The following is a 25,071-nucleotide window of genomic DNA, read 5'->3' as shown; positions in this document are numbered from 1 at the left end:
TACCTGTTAATCTGTCAAGGGTCTAGATACTGTGAAAGTCCAGGCAAAGGTAATCACCGGCTGGTGTTTTAATAAAGTACGTTTTTTAAGTGTACTGTAGCACATATTTCTGCCCTTATAAGTGCATACTACATACCTACTTCTAAGTAGTGTACTATTTTGTACCTGTTAATCTGTCAAGGGCCTATATACTGTGAAAATACAGCCAATAGTACACACCTGCTGCTGTTCTAGACAAATACTATTTTAAGCGTAGTGAAGCGTATTGTACTCCCCTCATATACGCAATAAGTATGTCAGGCAGAGTAGTGCCAGGATGTGCACAGTGGAGTGGCAGAGGCCTAAATTCCTCAGGCGCAGGCAGAGGCCGCTGCAGAGTAGGGGCGCGTGGCAGCCGGAGTCGCAGCGAGAGGTATGAGCTCCCGGTGTCAGCTAGCAGTCGTGTCTCGTCCAGCAACCCAGTTGCCGTGATTGATCAGTTCACTCAGACATCCACTTCACCCCAAGTGACATCCAAAACCCCCAGTCAACAGTCCGTGGATTCCTCAGTTGACATGGCCCTCATGCTGCTGCTGCCACCTCAAGGCTCTGTAATTGTGCTGATCTATGGTCTCCTCATGCTAATGCTACCACATCAAGGCTCTGTCATTGTGCTGCCATATGGTCTCCTCATGCTGATGCTGCCACTTCCAGGCTCTCTCATTGTGCTGCTCTATGGTCTCCTCATGCTAATGCTACCACCTCCACGCTCTGTCATTGTGCCACCATATGGTCTCCTCATGCTCATGTTACCACCTCCAGGCTCTCTAATTGTGCTGCTTTATGGTCTCCTCATGCTTATGCTACCACATCCAGGCTCTCTCATTGTGCTGACATGGATACTGCAAAACATAATTAAGGAGCTGTCCCCAGTTTAAGAAATCTTAAATTTCTATTTAAAAATCTTAAATTTCAATGGCCTCCTCATGCTTCTGCCAACTTCAGGCTGTGCCACTCAGACACTATATGGTCTTCTCATGCTTCAGCCTCCTCCAGGCTGTGTCATTCAGCCACTATATGGTCTCCTCATGCTTCAGCCACCTCCAGGCTGTGTCATTCAGCCAATATATGGTTTACTGATGCTGCTGGGCCTGGGCCTAAAAGCACTAGCTACCATAAATCTTCAATTTAAATTTCAACATCATCTTTTAATCTTAGGGATTGTGAAGCCCTAGCATCTAAGCATGCTGCTGCCAGCTCCAGGCTTTGTCATTCAGCAACTATATGGTCTCCTCATGCTGCCAACACCTCCATGCTGTGTCATTCAGCCACTATATGGTCTTTCCATGCTTTAGCCACATCCAAGCTGTGTCATTCAGCCACTATATGGTCTCCTCATGCTGCCAACACCTCCACAATGTGTCATTTAGCCATTATATGTGTTCTACACTCCTATTAAACATTTTTAATATAGATTCACCACGAATAAATTCAGATCGCACCAATTTTTTTCGGAAAATTTGGCGAATCGGCTGAATAAAATTTTTTAAAAGTTCACTCATCTCTAACTGTTGTATTCAGGGGCACAGTGTGTGGCAGGATTATATTCAGTGGGCACAGTGAATGGCAGGATTTTATTCACGAAGAACAGTGTTTGGAAGGGTTATGATGATAATAAGGATGAGGATCTGCTGACAAAGTGAGGAGCCAATAATGTTCGGGGGGGGCGGGGGGGGCTACAGACTCTCCTGAAGAAGATGTGGCTGAAAAAAATTAGGTAGACTCCTAAAGAAATATACTGAGATGATGCTGAGGTTTGAATCGGAGGACCCATTAGGTCTGAAGAAACATTCAGAGTTGAGCTCACAGTTAAAAATATCAGAAGATGTTTGATATTGTTGTATACTACAGTATGTATATTATGCAGGTGATTCATCAGGTGATGCCCTGTGTGTGTTGCTTTATTCTACTTCCTGTTACTATTGTTGGTTTTGACGTGAATTAATCTGATTAAAGTACTTACTATTTAGAGGGGAAGGACTTGAGAGTAGGAAGAGGCCTCATGAGGTGTGTTGTCATTCCTATCAGCTTCATGAAAAGGCTGTCATTTCTATCAGCTGTGTTCCGTACTATGTGACCTGATTAAACACCTTTACTTTCCCTTGTGGTGAGTGCCGCAGTTTGTTTCACCTTTATGAAAATTGGATTGCTCTGTGGATCAATTTAAACTTGACTGCTTAATGTGGAAGGTCCATTTTAGTTTGCAAGAAGCATTGTTTAAACCATATAAGGAGTGGGTAGTGCTGGTGTATTCTGTTTCTATTGCAAATACAGTCATTCAGCTTACTTTTTATGTCTGATAAGACATTTTTAATTGACAAAGTGGTTAAGAGAGATTTACTACAAAAATGTTGTAAGAGGGTATCAGGGAATGACGCAATAAATGCATGTAGCTATGTTCAACTATTACTTATTAATTACTGTTTGGGCCTTCTGTGTGGGACTCCTGAATGGCAAAACTACCAATTCAAAAATACTATAAACACTTTATTAGAATTTGCTTTTGTTAAACTGCTAACACTGTAAGATTTCTGTTGGTTCAGTGAGCGGTCCATGAGCAAATGTCTTCTTTCCTTTTTTTTTTTTTTTCCTCATTTTGTTTGTCCATACAGTGGCCCTGATTTACTATTGTAAACCTGACATGTTTTGTCTGCTTGTGCGCCAGACATTCTGTCTGCACCAGACATTCTGTCTGTGCCAGAATTTGCGCCAGAATAAAAAAAAAAACCTGACTAACTCTCCATTTTACTGAGAAAACCTGAAAAAAGGGCATGACCATCGGGAGAAGTGGGCGTGGGCATGTCCCCGACATTTCCACTAAATCCCAACATATTTACTAAAGGTTTCTACAGAAAATGTAGTGGATTTGAGCTGAGGAAAACCTGACAGATCAGAACTTGTGTAAAAAAAAAAAAGCAAAATGTAGGGAAAAGTGCAAAATGTAGGGAAACCTTAGTAAATACCGTGGAAAATAAAATGGAAGGGAATTAAAACCCTCAAAGAAAACTACACTCCACTCTTAGTAAATCAGGTCCAGTGTGTGTATGGCCCTTTTTCATAATGTAGTATGCATAGGTTATGGCATAATCTCTAGAATCTGCTAGTTATAGCCTTATAGTTCTACTAGAGTTTACATAGAACTGGTTTGTATTGTGCATTCCTGCATGTTGTTCTAGTCAATGGAGATTTCACCTTGTTTTCATATGTTATTTCAGGCAATCTTTTGTTTTGTTGCATTCATGTTGGTTTATTCCATGTGTATTATCTGTTATCATACTTTCCCTATGAGCATTTGTTTCTTTGCTGATCACTTTGTTGTGATTCCATTTGTATGCTGTGCATCCCTCATGCTTTTTCCTCTTGAACTGTTCCATTGTTGGCTGACTTTATGTTGTTACAAAAAAAGCAACATTCTTAAATAGCAACATTCTTAAATAAACAGTTACAGTACACCCCTCACATATTTGTAAATATTTTATTATATCTTTTAATGCGAAAACACTGAAGAAATTACATTCTGCTACAATGTAAAGTAATGACTGCACAGCCTGTATAACAGTGTTTAATGTTGTGTTCCCCTAAAATAACTCAACACACAGTCATTAATATCTAAACCTTGGCCATAAAAGTGAGTACATTTCTGAGTAAAAATTTCCAAATTATGCCCAATTAGCCATTTTCCCTCCCTGGTGTCCTGTCCTGTAATACTTTCGTCTTTACATAGTTGAATGTGCTGACAACAAAATCACACAAAATTATCAATGGAAATCTAATTTATCAACGCATGGAGGTCTGGATATGGAGACACACTCAAAATCAAAGTGGAAAACCACACTACAGGCTGATCCAACTTTGATGTAATGTCCTTAAAACAAGTCAAAATGAGGCTCAGTAGTGTGTGTAGCGTCCATGTGCCTGTATGACCTCCCTACAATGCCTGGACATGCTCCTGATGAGGTGGCTCCTGATGAGGTGTATCCTGAGAGATGTCCTCCCAGACCTGGACTAAAGCATCCACCAACTCCTGGAAGTCTGTGGTGCAATGTGGCGCTGGTGGATGGAGCGAGACGTGATGTCCAGATGTGCTCAATCGGATTCAGGTCTGGGGAATGGGCCAGTCCATAGCATCAATGCCTTCCTCTTGCAGGAACTGCTGACACACTCCAGCCACATGAGATCTACCATTGTATTGCATTAGGAGGAATCCAGGGCCAACCACACCAGCATATAGTCTCACAAGGGGTTTGAGGATCTCATCTTGGTACCTAATGGCAGTCAGGCTACCTCTGGCAAGCACATGGAGGGCTGTGCGGCCCCCCCAAAGAAATTCCACCCCACCCCAATACTGACCCACTACCAAACCGGTAATGTTGGAGGATATTGCAGGCAGCAGAACGTTCCCCATGTCGTCTCCAGACTCTGTCACGTGCTCAGTTTGAACCTGCTTTCATCTGTGAAGAACACAGGGTGCCAGTGGCGAATTTGCCAATCTTGGTGTTCTCTGGCAAATGCCAAATGTCTTGCACGGTGTTGGGCTGTAAGTACAACCACCACCTGTAGACGTGGGGCCCTCATACCACCCTCATGGAGTCTGTTTCTGACCTTTTGAGTGGACACATGCCCATTTGTGGCCTGCTGGAGGTCATTTAGCAGGGCTCTGGCAATGCTCCTCCTGCTCCTCTTTGCATGAAGGTGGAGGTAGCGGTCCTGCTGCTGGGTTGTTGCCTTCCTACGGCCTCCTCCACCTCTCTTGATGTACTGGCATGTCTCCTGGTAACACCTCCATGCTCTGGACACTATGCTGACAGACACAGCAAACCTTCTTGCCACTGTTCACATTGATGAGCCATCTTGGATGAGCTACACTACCTGATCCACTTGTGTGGGTTGTAGACTCGGTCTCATGCTACCACTAGAGTGAAAGCACTGCCAGCATCAAAAAGTGACCAGAACATCAACCAGGAAGCATAGGAATTGAAAAGTAGTATGTGGTCACCACCTGCAGAACCACTTCATTATTAGGGGTGTTTAGCTAATTGCCTATAATTTCCACCTGTTGTCTGTTCCATTTGCACAACAGCATGTGAAATTGATTGTCAATCAGTGTTGCTTCCTGAGTGGACAGTGTGATTGACTTGGAGTTACATTGTGTTGTTTAAGTGTTCCCTTTATTTTTTTTTTTTGAGCAATGTATATACAGTCATGGCCGTAAAAGTTAACACCCCTGAAATTTTTCTAGAAAGTGAAGTATTTCTCACAGAAAAGAATTGCAGTAACACATGTTTTGCTGTGCACATGCTGATTCCCTTTGTGTGTATTGGAACTAAATCAAAAAAGCGAGGAAAAAAAAGCTAATTGGATATAATGTCACACCAAACTCCAAAAATGGTCTGGACAAAATTATTGGCACCCTTTTAAAATTGTGGAAAAATAAGATTCAAGCATGTGAGGCTCCTTTAAACTCACCTGGGGCAAGTAACAGGTGTGGGCAATATAAAAATCACACCTGAAAGCTGATAAAAAGGAGAGAAGTTCACTTAGTCTTTGAATTCTGTGTCTGTGTGTGCCACACTAAGCATGGACAACAGAAAGAGGAGAAGAGAACTGTCTGAGGACTTGAGAACCAAAATTGTGGAAAAATATCAACAATCTCAAGGTTACAAGTCCATCTCCAGAGATCTAGATTTGCCTTTATCCACAGTGTTAAACATTATCAAGAAGTTTGCAACCCATGGCACTGTAGCTAATCTCTCTGGGCGTTGATAGAAGAGAAAAATTGATGAAAGGTGTCAACGCATTATAGTCCGGATGTTGGATAAGCAGCCCCAAACAAGTTCCAAAGATATACAAGCTGTCCTGCAGGCTCAGGGAGCATCAGTGTCAGCGTGAACTGTCGACATTTAAATGAAATGAAACGCTATGGCAGGAGACCCAGGAGGACCCCACTGCTGACACAGAGACATAAAAAAGCAAGACCACATTTTGCCAAAATGAACTTGAGTAAGACCAAATCCTTCTGGGAAAACGTCTTGTGGACAGATGAGGCCAAGATAGAGCTTTTTGGTAAAAACACATCATTCTACTGTTTATTAAAAACGGAATGAGGCCTACAAAGAAAACAACACAGTACCTACAGTGAAATAAGGTGGAGGTTCAATTATGTTTTGGGGTTGTTTTGCTGCCTCTGGCACTGAGTGCCTTGAATGTGTGCAAGGCATCGTGAAATCTGAGGATTACCAATGGATTTTGGGTCGCACTGTACAGCCCAGTGTCAGAAAGCTGGGTTTGCGTCCGAGATCTTAGGTCTTCCAGCAGGACAATGACCCCAAACATACTTCAAAAAGCACCCAAGAAATGCATGGCAACAAAGCGCTGGAGAGTTCTGAAGTGGCCAGCAATGAGTCCAGATCTAAATCCCATTGAACACCTATGGAGAGATCTTAAAATTGCTGTTGGGAAATGGCACCCTTCCAATCAGAGAGACCTGGAGGAAAAGGTCCAAAATTCTGGCTGAGAGGTGTAAGAAGCTTATTGATGGTTATAAGAAGCGACTGATTTCAGTTATTTTTTCCAAAGGGTGTGCAGCCAAATATTAAGTTAAGGGTGCCAATAATTTTGTCCAGCCCATTTTTGGAGTTTGATGTGACGTTATGTCCAATTTGCTTTTTTTCCTCCCTTTTTTGGTTTAGTTCGAATACACACGAAGGGGGAGATTTATCAAAACATGTCCAGAGGAAAAGTTGCCCATAGCAACCAATCAGCTCACTTCTTTGCTTTTTAACAAGGCCTCTGCAAAATGAAAGAAGCGTTCTGATTGTTTGTTATGGGAAACGGATCAACTTTTCCTTTCAAAAGGTTTTGATATATCTCCCCCTCAGGGAATAAACATGTGTATAGCAAAACATGTGTTACTGCAATCCTTTTCTGTGAGAAATACAAAATTTCTTGAAAAATTTCAGGGGTGCCAACATTTACGGCCATGACTGTGTGTATGTATATATATATATATATATATATATATATATATATAATAGATAGATATAGATATATCAATCCAAGGAGTGCATCTACATTGACTACATCTTCCTCATCTGGTCAGGCACTGAAACACAACTCCAGGAATTTTTTTGTTATTTAAACCAGATCAATAATCACATTAAATTCACTTTGACTTTCTCCCCAGTGTCGGTACAATTTGTAGACACATTAGTTATCATCGAGAGTGACCACTTAACTACTGACCTGTATGTAAAACCAACAGACAGCAACTCAATTTTAAGGTATGACAGTCATCACCCCCGTCCCATGGTTCGGTCCCTCCCATCTAGTCAGATAATGAGGGTCCGCCGTGTGGTGAGGGCTGATGAAAAACTGGAAACGGCCTTGGACAAAATGATCTCTAACTTTTCAAATAGGGGTTATCCTTTAGACCTTTTGAACAAGAGTAAACAGAAAGTAATTGGCTTGGATAGAAAGAATCTTATACATCAGACACATAAGGAAGACAGGCCCTCTAGAGTATCTTTTATCTCTACATACAATTCCAGCTCTGGGAAAATCGCAAATGTGATTCGCAGGCGCTGGTCCATTATTAAGGACTGTCATCCGATGGTCCCAGAATTTCAGACAATGCCCCTAATGTCATATCGCAAGTCACCCAGTTTAAGGGACAAATTGGTGAAAACTGATGTATCTTTGAAACCGGCTGATCATCAGAGGTATCTGACAATTAAGCAAACAGGTTCGTTTCCATGCAGGGGCTGTATTAACTGCCCCCGCATGAACAAGGGTCCAACATTTATCCATCCCAAAACTAATTGTGAGTACAAGATTAAATACTATTTAACATGTACTTCAAGTTATGTTATCTATGTATTAACTTGCCCCTGTCACCTTCTGTACGTGGGGGAAACAACCCTCGATTTCCGCACCCGCCTCAGCCAACACAGGTACTCCATCAGGAAAGCCCAGATGGATCTACCGGTGTCGAAACATTTCGTTGAGGCGGGTCATACGGAAAATGATCTACGCTACACATTAATAGATCACATTCCAACATCAAAACGTGGAGGGGACAGAATAAGTCGTTTGAAGAAGAGGGAATTATTTTGGATTTATAAGCTAGGTACCCTACGCCCTCAGGGTTTGAATGTTGATTTTGTGGTAACTCCTTCTATTTACAAGGCCTAAACCTTTTTTGTTCTTATGTAGAAAACAGTGCACTGATATTTAGGCAGTGATTATATGTGTACATATATACATGGAAAAATTTTGTCCTGTAGACAGAATATTTATTTATAAATGTTTTTCTTTTTCTTCTAGATTCAAAGCATTTATCATACCAAAAAGACAAATCCACAAAATCTACTTGACTCCACTCTTATGTAATGTGTTTTTAAATACGGTATGTCATATAACTATAGGAAATAAAATGTATAGTTACTATATATGTTTTTGTTGGAATTTAAAAAAAAAATGTATTTTTTTTTATAGTAGAAAGATTTTTACAGTATGTTAATTTTTACAATATTTATAATTCACTAATCATTTATTACTCTCACATTCTTACACTTTTTATCATTATTTTTTATTTATTTTTATTGATATATTTGTACACGTTTTTTCACATACTACACACAAATGATGTCACATAGTTTATATTCACATAGTACTAAGGTTGAGAGAGAGGTATATATCTCTCATCACATAATTAGTTGTACAACACTATTCACACTAGACAAGATTTTGACACGCTATTGATGCGCTTTTCTAAACTTTATTTTATAGCACATATATTTGTTTAATCATACTCACATTTTGAACACACCAATATTATAGTAGTATATAGTTCTAAATGTCTAATTATATAATAGTATCTACAGTTTGACATAAATATACACTTGTTAGTTTACACTCTGTATAGCGCCAACTATACACATAGCCTATAAATGGTTCTTCATACTCTAATAATATATATATAATATATGGGTCGTTACTTTAATCTACTTTAAAATATGAGATTTCTAATAGGGTCGGCATTCAGATGTCATGTGCGCAGGCGCTGAGCTCGCCGGCCAGAGAGCTACGATCATGTGACGCTTGGTGATCACATGACAGTCACATGACTCTGAGATGCCGACCAGGAAGTATGGGACGCCGTAATGGCGACTAAAGAGTACACAAGAGAACGTGGATCTGTCTCCAGGTAGAGATTTGTTTTTAATTTGTTTTTAATCAGCACAAGACACCTTACACCCGAGATTTTAACACAGGGGATAATGCATGTATAGAATATAATGGTGTTTTGTATATTATTGAAGGATCATGTTATTGTATGATGTATATTGCGGTTTGCACAATGGCATATGCACTTTGATTGTCATGTATATTGTATTTGATCATTTTTATGATGAATTTTATAAATGGATTGTTAATTAGACACCTGATATATTGTGAGAATTGTAATCTGTGCACTATGCTTGAAAAAGACTGCGTGATGCAGTTGAAATGTTGTATTTGATATTGGTTAATAAAAATCCCACTGCTTCACTGGAATTTACAGGTGTGCTGCTGAAAATTCTTTGGTGTTATATATATATATATATATATATATATATATATATATATACGGTTAATGTATACTGTATATATAGACAACACAATTGCGCAGCACACCTCCTTAAAGTGAAAAAAGTGGGTTTAGTGGCAGCAAAGCAATGTTTCTGCCCTACTATAGGACCATTTTCAAGCTTGATGATTGAAACGTTTTCTATATTGGGAGGAACTGTGCTCTTTCTTCAGGCGGAAATCCACGCGGAACACATTGCACTCTATTGGATTCAGCCGGCGCTGGCCGCACTTGGAATCTCCGGGCGGAAATTTTCTGCCTGGAGATACCGTAGTCTGAACCTAGCCTAAGGGGAAATACCACTGCACCACCATTGAACCCAGTTACCACATTGGAGGATTTATCTGTTCACTTATCTACCGCCGCCGTGCGACATTCTAGCAACAGTGGGCTATTTTCATGTAGCTCCAGAGGTTGCAAATTGTAGTTCTACCATTAAGACTTTATACATTTCTCACTCAAGAACTGAGGCATACCATACTTATTGGACCATTTTTTGTGGCATTTTTGTGGCATCATTCACAATTTTATATTGTTTGCAATTTTTTTATTATCTTAATTATTATTTTTTTTTATCCTAATTATTTGTATTGTGTTTAGGAGAAGAGTGCAAGGGCCCTGCATCTCTCTCTCCACACTGTTTTCTGATTATATATCCAAATAAATATTCCTCGACCTTGAACCTTTAGTTTTAGTTTCATTCAGTTACATCTATCTTACACCCATTGCCATCAGCTACAACACACAGCGCTTATCACACAGTTATCTATGCACCTGATATATTTTGCTCAGTCTGACACAGTTACATTACATATCCCAAAGCGACATTACACATTTTACATAGTACTTGCTTTATATCTGAATAACACTACCATTTTTCACAATTAAACATCACCTTCTAGGCCCTACCCCTATGTACTAATTCTCATACACTATACACAGACTCATCCACAGTCCTTGAGAACCTCTCCAATCCTTTACTTCCTATTTTTCAAAGATATATACATAGAATAAAACTACAATTGCGGGCGAAAAGACGGGCGGATCCGGGTAAGGTAGGGCTCATTTTAATCAGCGTCTCCCGGAGAGTGGGGGAGAAAATATCTGACAGTTTTCCTTTAATTTTACTTGAAGAATAAGGCTTTACTTTACGTTTGCTTTAAACCGATACATGCATTGTTTTTAACATTGAGAGTTTTATTTTTTATTTCAAAAGGGGTATAAAATAAAACATCATTTGATGTCTATTCATGGTATCACGAACTTGTGATTGTAATGAAAACTACATTTCTAAAATACAATACCTGACTACAAATAAAATATAATGTGATTATCTCTTAAGGTCACATATAAACCTACAAAAAGAATACACTACCATGAACTCTGCAGAATTCAGGAAGAGAGGAAGGGATATGGTGGACTACATTGCAAATTACCTAGAGCAGATTGAATCAAGACAAGTTTTTCCTGATGTTGAACCTGGATACTTGAGACCCATGATCCCAGATTCAGCTCCAGAAGAAGGAGAGACATATGAAGATATAATGAAAGATGTTGAGAGAGTTATCATGCCTGGGGTAAGAAATACCCATATAGGTCACTAATAATAATTACTACACTTTACTATAACTTTACTTTGGTATATTATGGTATTTCACTGGGCTGGCTTTTCAGAGAAGAGATAACTTTATGTATCTAAAACTTAGTATTGTGCTTTTATTTTTTTAGATAAAGGTTTGGTAACTGATTTCCCATGTATTCCAAAGTTTCAAAGAGTATCTTGTAATTTTACAGAATTTTTGATAATAATTGAAAGGAAATAATAATGTGTACTTTATTGTATATTATTATGATGGAGACTGACATATACTTGCTGCAAGCAACTCTGAGTATAACTACAACATGAAAGTACTTACATTAAAGGGCAACTAACATTAAGGGTAGGGTCACAGTCATGCATAGTGCATACTCAGTGGGTTTCATGTTGCAAGAAATCTGCCGGGCAGCAGGAAATATGCTAAGCATTTTGCTGAGCAGACACACAGGGCTTTGTTGCTGCAACCGTGTGTGGCCAGTGAGGTCTGGAGGTGGACACGTACGTCAGTCATGTCAGCGCTCTTGGCTCCAAACCTTACTGCACACACAGGGCTGTGGTGAGGAAACCCCGTGTGTCTGCTCATAGCAAAATGCATAGTGTATTTCCCACTGCCTGGCAGATTTCTTGCAGCATTAAATACGCTGCATATGCGCTAAGTGTGACCTTACCCTTAAAAAGAACTTCTAATATGTCATAGTGATTGTCAGACATTTAGTGATTTAAACAAAGGGCCAATAGCATTAAGCTGTGTTCCTTCAGATGTAATTGGCTTTTTAGGCTTTCCTTAGAGACATAAGCATAGCAGTGTATGAATTGAAAGATGTTAAGTATGGAAAGAATACCACTCTGTTCATGTCTCCAGTGGTAGATGGGAAAATCAATCACAGCCAAAGGGTAATCAGGGTCTCAGGATACACCAATGAAAATTTCTGACATGTTACTAAGTTAAAAGTTTCTTGAATGTGTGTTACCCTTTAAAGGTGTTATTCCAAGATTAGAATGTATCACTTAAACAGAGGATAGGTGATATGCAGCTGATAGGTGGGTGTATCCATTGAGTTGGGTGCTCTATTCACATCAGCGCAAGGGAGCCTTAACCTCATGATTGTGGGGGGTCCAGCTTGTATACAAGTTAAAATTTGTACACACATTTTGATACAGTTTAGGCCGGTTTTGAGGAATTCCTTTTCCATCAAAAACCTGATACTGGAACTGTATTGCAAAAACATGGTATGAATGCACCCTTAATCTCATGATCGTGGGGGGTCCAGCTTGGCATAATTTTTTATCTTAGAATAACCCTCTGTTAGTTAAATACCCAACAGACTGCAATATTTAAAATGTACTTTACTTCCTTACTACTAACATTAGTTATCAATATAAATTAAAGGGATTAGAAATCTGTGTTGATTTCTTCCAAAAACAGCACCACACCTGTCCTCAGGTTGTGTGTAGTATTACAGCTCAGTTCCATTAAAGTGAATGGAGCACAGTTTTAAAACCACACATAACCCGAGGACCGTTCTTGTGTTCTGCTGTTTTTAGGATAAATGAGCCCTGTTTTTCTATTCCTGGATAACTTCTTTAAGTATATGGGCTGCATTCGGAAAAGTTTCAGACCCTCTCACTTTTTTTTTTACATTTTATTATGTTTCAGCCTTGTGCTAAAAATAACAAAATTTTAATGTAAGAATGTAAAAAACAGAATTATAGAAATTTTTGCTAATTAAAAAAAATATATATAATTCTGCAAGGACATACCGTATTTTTCGTCCTATAGGACGCACCGGCGTATAAGACGCACCCAATTTTTAGGGCCAAAATCTAAAAAAATTAAGATTTTAATCCCAATAGTGGTCTTCAACCTGCGGACCTCCAGATGTTGCAAAACTACAACTCCCAGCATGCCCGGACAGCCGTTGGCTGTCTGGGCATGCTGGGAGTTGTAGTTTTGCAACATCTGGAGGTCCGCAGATTGAAGACCACTGCAGGAGATGGTAATACTCACGTGTCCCCGCCGCTCCGGACCCGTCACCGCTGCCCTGGATGTCGCTCCATCGCTGTCGCCGTGTCCCCGTCGCTCCGGAACGTCTCTGCTGCCGGCCGGGTATCCTCGCTCTCCGTCGCCGCCATCACGTCGTTACGCACGCCGACGCACGTACGCGATGACGAGGAAGGAGAGCGCCGGCCATATAGGGGATCCCTGAATGGAGAAGACACCGAGGAGGCAGGTAAGGTCCCTCCCAGTGTCCTGTAAGCACTAACCCGGCTACTCAGTCGGGCTGTTCGGGACCGCCGCGGTGAAATCGCGGCGGTCCCGAACAGCCCGACTGAACAGCCGGGTTAGTGTTACTTTCCCTTCAGACGCGGCGGTCAGCTTTGATCGCCGCGTCTGAAGGGTTAATACAGGGCATCACCGCGATCGGTGATGTCCTGTATTAGTCGCGGGTCCCGGCCGTTGATGGCCGCAGGGACCGCCGCGATAGGGGTGTATTCGCCGTATAAGACGCACCGACTTTTCCCCCCCAGTTTTGGGAAAGAAAAAGTGCGTCTTATACGGCAAAAAATACGGTAAGTATTCAGAACCTTTACTCAGTACTTAGTTGAAGCCCCATGGCAGCCATTACAGCCTATGGTCTTCTTGAGTATGATGCCACAAGATTTGCCACCTGGATTTTCAGATTTTCTGACATTCTGCAGATTCTTTTAAGCTCCATCAGGTTGCAGAGGTGTTCGACTGGGATTTAATGGGGTACTCCCGTGGAAAACTTTTTTTTTTTTAAATCAACTGGTGCCAGAAAGTTAAACAGATTTGTAAATCACTTCTATTAAAAATATTAATCCTTCCAGTACTTTTTAGGGGCTGTATACTAAGGAGAAATCCAAAAAGAAATGCATTTCCTGTGACGTCCTGACCACAGTGCCCTCTGCTGACCTCTGCTGTCCATTTTAGGGACTGTCCGGGGAAGCATATGTTTGCTATGGGGATTTTCTTCTTCGCTGGACAGTTCCTAAAATGGACAGCAGAGGTCAGCACAGGAAATGCATTTCTTTTTGGATTTCTCTTTAGTATACAGCCCCTAAAAAGTACTGGAAGGATTAAGATTTTTTTAATAGAAGTGATTTACAAACCTGTTTAACTTTCTGGCACCAGTTGATTTAAAAAAAAAAAAAATAATAATTTTCCACGGGAGTACCCCTTTAAGTCAGGTCTTGGGAACTATCAGTGCTGCAGAATTTTTTTTGTAACCCTCTGCACATCTGTGGCTCCTTCCAGTCCTATATCTGAGCTCTACAGGCCGTTGTTTTGTAATTGTAGGCTGTGAAAACATATATAAACAGGGTTATGTATTTTTCAATCATGTCCAGTTACTACATTTACCAAAGGTGTTTGTTTTTTTTACTCAAGGTATAGAAACATCTCAAAGATGATCAAGAGAAATAGAAGGCACCCAAAGCTAAATTTCTAGCAAAACTATAGTCTTTCCTTTTTTTATTTATATTTTTAAATAAATTGCAAAAAATTAGAAATTCAGTTTTTACTTTGTCATTATGGGGTATTGAGTGTAGATTAAAGGGGGAGGTTTTTCTTATTTTATCTTTGCACATGATCACAACTTAACAAAATGTGAAAAAAGTGAAAGGGTCTGAAAACTTTCCCAATGCACCGTAATTATTCTAATGTTTAGGAAGCTTAGAAGCATTGATTGCATGTGCATTAACATGAAGGATCTCCAAACTGATTCTTCCAACTGAGATCTAAGCTCATATATCTAATATATAAATGATCCTAAAGAATGAAAATATATATATGTATGTAGGTGAATAAGTAGATCCAGCATTGTCTGATGAAATCTAGAACTTCTAGAAGTATCTGATTAGCAAGTAATAAAATAAAAATTATACAGTATTAGATAGTTTTGTTTTACTTTGCCCAATTTGTTTCATGTTACTTTTGCCTAATGCTACATCCTGATTTGACTGAAATTTTGTAACACCATCACGTAAGAGCAATACAGTGGTCTTTGGCAGGTCAACCTGTGTGATGGCCAAAATCACTATTTAGCCCTAGCTTTATCGGTAAGTGTTTACCTGATACATCGCAAAATGAAGCACATTTAATGGTACATTGTTCCTCTTTCAACATTTTCTTTTAGGTTACTCACTGGCACAGCCCATACTTTTTTGCTTATTTTCCAGCTGGGAGTTCATACCCAGCAATGCTTGCTGATATGTTGTGTGGGGCAATAGGATGCGTTGGCTTCTCTTGGGTAGGTTTGATGACTGCTTTCCTTGAAATGTTTTGTGTTCCTACTGTACCTACTAAACTAAAGATGTCCCGGGCTATGTGATGCTAGATGAAAAGTCGATGTTTCATAAAAAGCATCCTATATTTTTTATTTTATATGTACAAGAGAGAGACATTTCAGATTTCCCATGTATTTGTCCAATTATTTTAAGGCTTCAAGTCCAGCATGCACAGAGTTGGAAACGGTAATGCTGGATTGGCTGGGGAAGATGATTGGTTTACCTGAACAGTTTTTAGCTGGCAGTAAAGGTGAAGGCGGAGGAGTTATTCAGGTAAGAAATCCCAAAAGTTTCTTTATTTAATTTCTTTCAATAAAATAATGAAAAATACAACTAGGATCCTGAAAGTTGACTCATTAAATTCATTAAAAAGGGAACCAGGATGCATTGCCCTAAAGTATTCCGTAACCAGTGACGCAGTAGCTACATGTGCCTTTCTAGTCCCCGGCATGTTGTTCCCCAGAAGATGACAACTGCATATACTGTCAAGCACTAGTGGCATCAGAGATATCATAGCAGCACTACATAAGTGAGTACACCCCTCACATTTTTGTAAATATTTTATTATATCTTTTTGTTTGACAACACTGAAGGATACTCTGCTACAATGTAAAGTAGTGAGTACACAGTGGCCCTCATTTACTAAAGGAGAACCAACGTTTTTTCTCGGTTATTGCGGCCAAAATTTGGTTGCATCCCGCGTGGGACCAAATCTGCGCCCAAAATTTTTGCGCACAACCTACATTTTCAAAAGCACTCGGAGAGTTTAATTTAACCTAAAAAATGGGTGTGGTTTACAAAAAAATGGGCGTTAACCCAACAAAATGGAAAAATCACTCGGAGTAATTGTGAAATCACTCTGAAAAAAGTGTGATTTCTCAACTCTGAAAAACCGACAGCCCAGGGGTCGAGTGAAAATGGAAAAATGGAGTGTTTTTGAGGAAGGGACAGCTGACCATTGTGGTTCATGATTAAATTACTTGTTTTATACTTGAAAAGCATTTTTAACCCCTCAACGCTTTCATGATTAAATTATGTAATAGATTTTTTAAATTTATATATATATATATATATATTAGGGATGTAAGAAAAAATCGATTCTCGCGATAATCGCGATTTTTCATTTGCCGATACAGAATCGATTCAAAATATTTTTGAATCGATTCTTTTAGGGATGTGGAATTTTTAATAAAACGCACTTTTCTTACCTGCCAACGAGCCCGCGGAGCTCCGGTACAGGTGTTGGGTCCCCGGGCTGTATTCTTCTTACTTCCTGTTAGTCCAGCACGTCACATGGAGCTTCAGCCTATCACCAGCCGCAGCGATGTCCCGCCTCCGCTGGTGATAGGCTGAAGCTCCATGTGACGTGCCGAACTAACAGGAAGTAAGAAGAATACAGCCCGGGGACCGAACACCTGTACTGGAGCTCCGGGGGCTCGTTGGCAGGTAAGATAAAGTGTGTTTTATTTTATTTTGCAGCACCGGAGTACTAGATCGCCGCTGTCAAAGCTGACAGCGGCGTCTATTGGGATCTATGAATGCTCCCAGGTGGGCGATATATCGCGATGTATCGTCACCTAGACGGTATCGCGATATATCGCGATATATCGAATCGCCACACTGGTATCGCGATTCGAATCGAATCGCCAAATTCTTGGCGATTCACACCCCTAATATATATATATATATATTGTATTTTATTTTTATTTATTTTTTTTTTACATATATATATATTTTTTTTAAAAACTTTTGGGTTGTTAATCCATTAACAATCATGAATGTAAAGTTACATCTTTGTGCAGAGTAACTTTATTTATTTGGTTTAATTTTTATTTTTCCAGTGCAACACTTTTTATTCCCGTGCGACAGAATTTAATATTGTGCGACACAAAAAAAAAAAAAACGACACATGCGACAGATTAGTAAATCACAAGGGAAAAAAAGATGAGTACACTGGAAAAAAAACCTAACCGACACTCCAGTCTTTGTAAATGAGGGCCAGTCTGTATAACAGTGTTTAATGTTGCTGTCCTATCAAAACAACTCAACACACATCCGTTGATGTCTAAACCTTGGCAACAAAAGTAAGTACACCTCTAAGTGGAAATGTCCATATTAGGCCCAAAGTGTCAATATTTTTAGTGCCTACCATTATTTCCAAGTAATGCCTTAAGCTTCTTGGGGCTTAAAGTTTACCAGAGCTTCACAAGTTGCTACTGAAGTCCTCTTTAACTTCCTCATAAGGATAGTGCGCTTCCCAACCTTCTGTTTGAGGATGCCGTCCAGATATTCAATAGGGTATAGGTCTGGAGACATGCTTGTCCAATCCATCAGCTTTTTTAGCAAGGCAGTGGTCATCTTGGAGGTGTGTTTGGGGTCATTATTATGTTAGAATATTGCCATGTGGCCCAGTCTTTGAGGGGAGGTGATCATGCTCTGCTTCAGTTTGTCTCAGTACATGTTGGCATTCATGGTTTCCTCAATAAACTGTAGCTCCCTAGTGCTAGTAGCAGTCATGCAGGCCCAGATCATTGCACTCCCACCACCATGCTTGACTGTAGGAAACACACACACTTATCTTTGTACTTCACATCTGGTTGCCATCACATGCTTGACATCATCTAAACCAAATAAGTTTATCTTTGTCTCATCTGACCACAGGACATGGTTCGAGCAATCCATGCCCTTAGTCCTCCTTGTCTTTAGGAGACTGTTTGCTTTCTTGTGCCTCATTTTTAGAAGAGGCTTCCTTTTAGGATGACAGCCATGCAGACCAATTTGTGTGGCGCATGGTCTGAGAACTAACAGGCTGGCCCCCCTCACCCCTTCAAACTCTGAAGCAATCCTTTCAGCACTCAAACGTCTATTTCCTAAAGACAGTCTTTGGATATGACGCTATGCATTTGCACTTTGGTCGACCACGACAAGGCCTGTCCTGAGTGCATCCTGTCCTTTGAAACCACTGTATGATCTTGCACACCATGCTGCAGTTCAGTTTGAACTACACAAATTGCACAGTGGTATCGTTAAAAACTAAAGCTGATGGTGCCAAAAGTAAACCATAACACAGCTCCGTAGATAGATAAATAAAAAAGTTTTAGGGGTCAGAACATGGCAATGAACCACGGCAATGGTTAATATTTGTGAGACAATAACAATGTATTTAAAATATTTCTATAAGTGACTAACCTGTTCAATTTTTTCATTTTTGTTAGTATCGTTGCAGTATTGTTCCTATTGGGGATTTATGTGTGTTGGGCACTGAAAGGGGTTATCCAGGAATTAAATAACAGACCTAATTTCTTTCAAAGACCGCACCCTATCTGTCTCCACTTTGGGTGTGCTATTACAACTTTGCTTCATTCACTTCAATGGAACTGAGCTGCAGAACCACAAGCGACCTAGAGACAGATAAAAGATTGCTTACAATCAGCTTGCATCTTTCTTTTTTATAAAGGCCTATGAAAAATGAAAGCATGGATCTGATTGGTTGCTCTGGGTGACTGTGATACAACTTATTTAGCTAAACACAAGGTGTATCCTAAACGGAAAACGTAAAAGTCACTGCAAGAGAGCAGTATTATTAAGGTTAGTATTTTATGGCATATTTGTAAGACAAAGCTAGGAGTGGGACGTAAACATATTAAAAACTGTACTGGAAAGATTTGCCATGGCTTTATCCCAGCGTGACAAAAATGATCCCTTTTTTTGGGAGTAGTAACATAATTAGCCTTCTAAAATAGTGAAGACTGAAGAAGAAATAGCTCTTCTATGAAAAGCCGAAAAAATCCCTTTTCTGGGGATGATGGGTTGTGTATGTGTAGGCCTGGCTGGAACTAGGGTGATTGTGGATTGGTGGTAGTAGTAGAAGTCCGCGTACAGCAGGTGGTGGCTGACTGATGTTAATAGCATACAGCATGAGATGGGAGACAGGTGTTTATAGCGTACAACACAAGATGGCTAACTGATGTTACTATTGTACAGCATGAGATGGTGGAGAGATGTCTCTAGCATACAGTATGAGATGGCGGACAGATGTAACTAGCATACGGCATGAGATGGCTGACTAATGTCACTAGCGTACAGCATGAGATGGCGGACAGATGTCGCTAGCGTACAGCATAAGATTGCAGACAGATGTTACTAGCGTGCAGCATGGGATGGCGGACTGATGTCACTAGCATCCAGCAGGAGTGGTGGTAGTACTGCCTAAACAGTGACATCTGGCACAGGAGGTTTACATTCCTCACTGATCACTGCCTGATTCATTTTAATAAAAGTCATAATTCCTAAATCTGGACCCTGCTTGTGCATCACTTTTTCTCTGTAGAGATGGCACCATGCCTACTTTCCTGCATCTGGTAGCATTAACACCTTAAGGACTCAGGGTTTTTCCGTTTTTGCACTTTCGTTTTTTCCTCCTTACTTTTTAAAAATCATAACCCTTTCAATTTTCCACCTAAAAATCTATATTATGGCTTATTTTTTGCGTCGCCAATTCTACTTTGCAGTGACATTAGTCATTTTACCCAAAAATGCACGGCGAAACGGAAAAAAAAATCATTGTGCGACAAAATCGAAGAAAAAATGCCATTTTGTAACTTTTGGGGGCTTCCGTTTCTACGCAGTGCATATTTTGGTAAAAATTACGCCTTATCATTATTCTGTAGGTCCATACGGTTAAAATGATACCCTACTTATATAGGTTTGATTTTGTCGCACTTCTGGAAAAAATCATAACTACATGCAGGAAAATGTATATGTTTAAAAATGTCATCTTCTGACCCCTATAACTTTTTTATTTTTCCACATAAAGGGCGGTATGAGGACTCATTTTTTTAGCGCTGTGATCAGAAGTTTTTATCGGTATGATTTTTGTTTTGATCGGACTTTTTGATCACTTTTTATTCATTTTTGAATGGTATAAAAAGTGACCAAAATACGCTTTTTTGGAATTTGGAATTTTTTGCGCGTACGCCATTGACCGTGCGGTTTAATTAATGATATATTTTTATAGTTCGGACATTTACGCACGCGGCGATACCACATATGTTTATTTTAATTTTTTTTTACACTGTTTTATTTATTTTATGGGAAAAGGGGGGTGATTCAAACTTTTATTAGGGAAGGGGTTAAATGACCTTTATTAACACTTTTTTTTCACATTTTTTTTGCAGTGTTATAGGTCCCATAGGGACCTATAACACTGCACACACTGATCTCTCATCCTGATCACAGGCGTGCATTAACACGCCTGTGATCAGTGTTATTGGCGCTTGACTGCTCCTGCCTGGATCTCAGGCACGGAGCAGTCATTCGCAGATCGGACACCGAGGAGGCAGGTAAGGGCCCTCCCGGTGTCCGGTCAGCTGTTCGGGACGCCGCGATTTCACAGCGGCGGTCCCGAACAGCCTGACTGAGCAGCCGGGTCACTTTCACTTTTGCTTTAGAAGCGGCGGTCAGCTTTGACCGCCGCTTCTAAAGGGTTAATACCGCACATCGCCGCGATCGGCGATGTGTGGTATTAGTCGCGGGTCCCGGCCGTTGATGAGCGCCGGGACCGGCGCGATCCCGCTTCATATCGCGGGAGCCGGCGCAGGACGTAAATATACGTCCTGCGTCGTTAAGGGGTTAAGTAAACAATTTTCACACGGCAGGATACCATAAATAGCTAGGTACATTAACACCCGACTGTGCCCCTGTTCTAGAATGTGTTTTTTTCTACTTCTGATCCAGCATCAGTGTCACCGTCATTTGCTCCTGAGCTGTTTGGATCACAAGGCCCGCTGACGTCCTCCTCTTTAAATTCCTCTTCATCATCCCCACCACTCCTCTTACTAAGCACTTCTGGTGTGTCATCACAGCCTCCTTGTTCCCCTGCACCACATCCACCATGATGCCTTCCAGAATGCTCACCATGACTACCACCAGTCCCATTAGTGCTATTCTTGGCCCCTGTAGCCCCTTCCCCCACCTCAGCAACATGCTCCAAAGGCTGACTGTGACCCAACTCCTCCTTGTGGCTAGTGCTATCCTTCTGCACAGCAGTAGAGGGGGGGGGGGCAGGATCAAAGATAGAGATGAGGAAACAGACCCTCTAGGACGGACAATTCCTTTACAGACACATATTTTTTAAAGGATCGTTTTATCTTTTTTTGGGGTGATTATTCACCAACCTACTTTTCAACTTTAGGTTTCAAAGCTTTGAACTGTGTTTATCTTACAACAAGGTACAGTGGTCCCTCAACATACGATGGTCATTCGTTCCAAACAACCCATCGTTTGTCGAATCCATCGTATGTTGAGGGATCCGTGCAATGTAAAGTATAGGAAGCTGTACTCGCCTGTCCCCGCCGCTCGAGATGGTGTCCCCGCCGCTCCCGATGGTGATCCCGGGCCTCCGCTGGGCTCTCCGCTGTCTTCTCCGGTCCTCCGCTGTATTCTCCGGTCCTCTTCTGTCTTCCGCAAGGCCTTACTGGGCCTGCGTAGCGACGTTATTACGCCGCTGCATACGCCATTCCTATTGGATGGCGTGCGCAGCAGCGTATTGACGTCATCGGAGAGGGCCGAGAAGACGCCGGAAGACCAGCGCTGGACCCGGAGGGCACCCCGGAGCATTGTGGAGGAGTAAGTAATACTTACCGCACCACACGGGGAACATTAAGCTGCTATCCGGCAGCAGCTTAAGCATTTGGCGCTGCCGGATAGCACTTAATGCGATGGCCCCGACATAAAAAAGCATTGTATGTCGATGCTGACATCGACATGCGATGGCCTCTGAGAGGCCATCGTATGTCGATTTCATCATATGTCGGGGCCATCGTAGGTAGGGGGGGTCACTGTACGTATAAGGCAAGTTTAATAAGACAATAACATACAGTCACTTTAGAAGCCTAAAGTGTTTGGAATGCACAGGCCTTTTAGTATAATGCATGTTTGCATGTACACAACTAAAAAGATTTAAGGTGTGTTTGCAGAAAAATATGAAATTCAACAAAACTGTTAACAGGCCAGATACATGTCTGGAACATGCTTTTGCGTGCGAGAGATGACAGCACAATGAGTACTGACTGTGTTTGCAGAACTATGTGGAATGCAACAGACCTGTATAAACACTACAGGCTAGCTACGTATAAATTGAACACGCTTTTTGACAGGCAGAGATGACTACACAGCGTGTACTGACAGTGTTTGCAGAACTATATGAAATGCAACAGACCTGTATTAACACTACAGGCTAGCTACCCCCTATAGGTTTCTTGTATGGGTCTTGACTTCCGTTAACACACACACACGGTCTCTCTTTGTAATCTGTATCCCTATATTTCTGACTACTAACTGTCCCTATGTCTGGCTCTCTCCCTCTTTCTCTGTCTCCTCTCTGCAGAAGTTCCTGAGCGCTCTGTGTCCCTGGCTGTGTCCGATTGGCCTTTGTGCTTGATTGACACAGTAAGCAGCAAATCACATGATAGACCTAGGTTATCATATGATCTGCTGCTTTCCCTACGTCATCTCACTGCCCCCTATCCTGCTTGTTTTGCCTGCCAAAAAAGCATGCTTTCTTGTTTTTCGCGCTATTTACAGGTTCGCACAAGCCGAACCAGTAAAAGCATGAGTGCCAGAAAAACCCAAAGTTTGGGTCGAATCTGGGTTCGTTGGATTCTGCTCGCTCATCTCTAGACATGAAGCAAGTGTGAACCTAGCCTTACATGGTGAAAAAAATACAAGGCTTTTTTACTATATGGTCATATTCTGCAACCAAGTTCAACAGCCGGACTAAAGTACACAATCATTTTCTATGCAATTGTTAATATCAGTACAAAGGGATTTTAATGTTATCATGTTCGCAATAAAGACAAATGTGTTATTGCTCTACTCATCGATTATCAATAAATCCTGTAGCAACAACTGACATTTAGGAAAACAAGTGTGTCTTCAACGTGATGCAATGTGTTGTAAGACATTTTATATTATTGATTTTCTATCTCCCCTGAACTTACAAGAGGGCACAAATCCTAAACGCTGTGTGACTGGAGAAGGCTAAAAGCCTATTACCGTGCCGGCTGTAATTGCACTGTTTGTAAACTATTGCCTGAGAAAATTGCCATGTAATTGCATTTATAAACCTGCATCTTTCCGAGGCATTATTACCAGCTGCCGGGTCTGAGGCAACTCTTGAAATGAGAGATGAAAGAAAGCACTCATCATCATTTTACAGCTGCTGGCAAAACCATAGCAACCACAATTAACTCTTTGTTTCTTTTTGATTTTTTTTATAATTTATTGGCAATACTATTTAAAGAAAACATTTCAACTTTATTGGCCTTTAAATGGAGACTAATATGAAGTTGCGTAAAATGCTCATTTAGTTTGTAGGCTAAACAAGGATAGCAACAAGAAAAGTACATAATACATTTAGCAGTCTCTATGCCATAAGAAAAGCTGAATAGTTGCCCATAGCAACAAATCAGATCGTTTTAATTTTTCAGAGGCCTTTGTAAAATGAAAGAAGCGATCAGATTAGTTGTTATATGCAACTACTCAACTTTTCCTCTGCACAGGGTTTGACGAATCTCACCATTAATTATTTTAAGACTACACTAAATGGAGCATAACAGGTGTAGGAATGAGAAATGTCATTTCAATGAACTGTATTGTTTTTCTATAATAATATAATGAACTAGAGATTTTGCTTCTCTTTTTAACTACATTGAAGTAAAAGAAGGAATTACATGTAATATCATTGGTTAACAATGGTGCAATAATGGTATAACATTTAGGCCCATTGTGTAACACAGCCACATTTTAGTACAGAGGGGCAACAATTTTTTTAGTCAGCCACCAATTGTGCAAGTTGTGCAAGATGAGAGAGGCCTGTAATTTTCATCATAGGTAAACCTCAACTATGAGAGACATAATGAGAAAAAAAATCCATAATATCACATTATCTGATTTTTAAAGAATTTATTTGCAAATTATGGGGGAAAATAAGTATTTGGTCACCACTAACAAGCAAGATATCTGGTTCTCACAGACCTGTAACTTCATCTTTAAGAGTCTCCTCTGTCCTCGACTCATTACCTGTATTAATGGCTCCTGTTTGAACTTGTTATCAGTATAAAGGACAACTGTCCACAAACTCAAACAGTAACACTTTAAACTCCACTATGGCCAAGACCAAAGAGCTGTCGAAGGACACCAGAAACAAAATTGTAGACCTGCACCAGGCTGGGAAGACTGAATCTGCAATAGGCAAGCAGCTTGGTGTGAAGAAATCAACTGTGGGAGCAATTATTAGAAAATGGAAGACATACAAGACCCCTGATAATCTCCCACGATCTGGGGCTCCACGCATGACCACACCCTGTGGTGTTAAAATGATCACAAGAACAGTGAGCAACAATCCCAGAACCATACGCGGGGACATAGTGAATGACCTGCAGGGAGCTGGGACCAAAGTAACAAAGGCTACCATCAGTAACACACTACTCCGCCAGGG

The 25,071-nt window shown here is 40.6% G+C and overlaps 1 protein-coding gene across 6 annotated transcripts in view; it reads left to right on the top strand.

The window, feature by feature from the left end:
• DDC (dopa decarboxylase) overlaps positions 1-25,071 on the top strand; it is a 216,349-nt gene that overhangs the window by 56,749 nt on the left and 134,529 nt on the right. For 3 of the 6 annotated variants that reach the window (XM_056520319.1, XM_056520320.1, XM_056520318.1), the window contains exons 2-5: positions 8,362-8,443; positions 11,010-11,244; positions 15,422-15,535; positions 15,726-15,845. In XM_056520319.1, the coding sequence (XP_056376294.1) occupies positions 11,044-11,244; positions 15,422-15,535; positions 15,726-15,845 (435 nt within the window). In that variant the 5' untranslated portion in view covers positions 8,362-8,443; positions 11,010-11,043. Of the gene's footprint in view, positions 1-2,127; positions 2,147-8,361; positions 8,444-11,009; positions 11,245-15,421; positions 15,536-15,725; positions 15,846-25,071 lie in introns of those variants that run through there. The other 3 variants (XM_056520323.1, XM_056520324.1, XM_056520321.1) reach the window with 2 other exon arrangements.

Source organism: Hyla sarda, chromosome 5 (genome assembly GCF_029499605.1).
Source record: "Hyla sarda isolate aHylSar1 chromosome 5, aHylSar1.hap1, whole genome shotgun sequence".
Classification (NCBI taxonomy): Eukaryota; Metazoa; Chordata; class Amphibia; order Anura; family Hylidae; genus Hyla; species Hyla sarda.
This window is presented reverse-complemented; position numbering and strand designations above follow the sequence as displayed.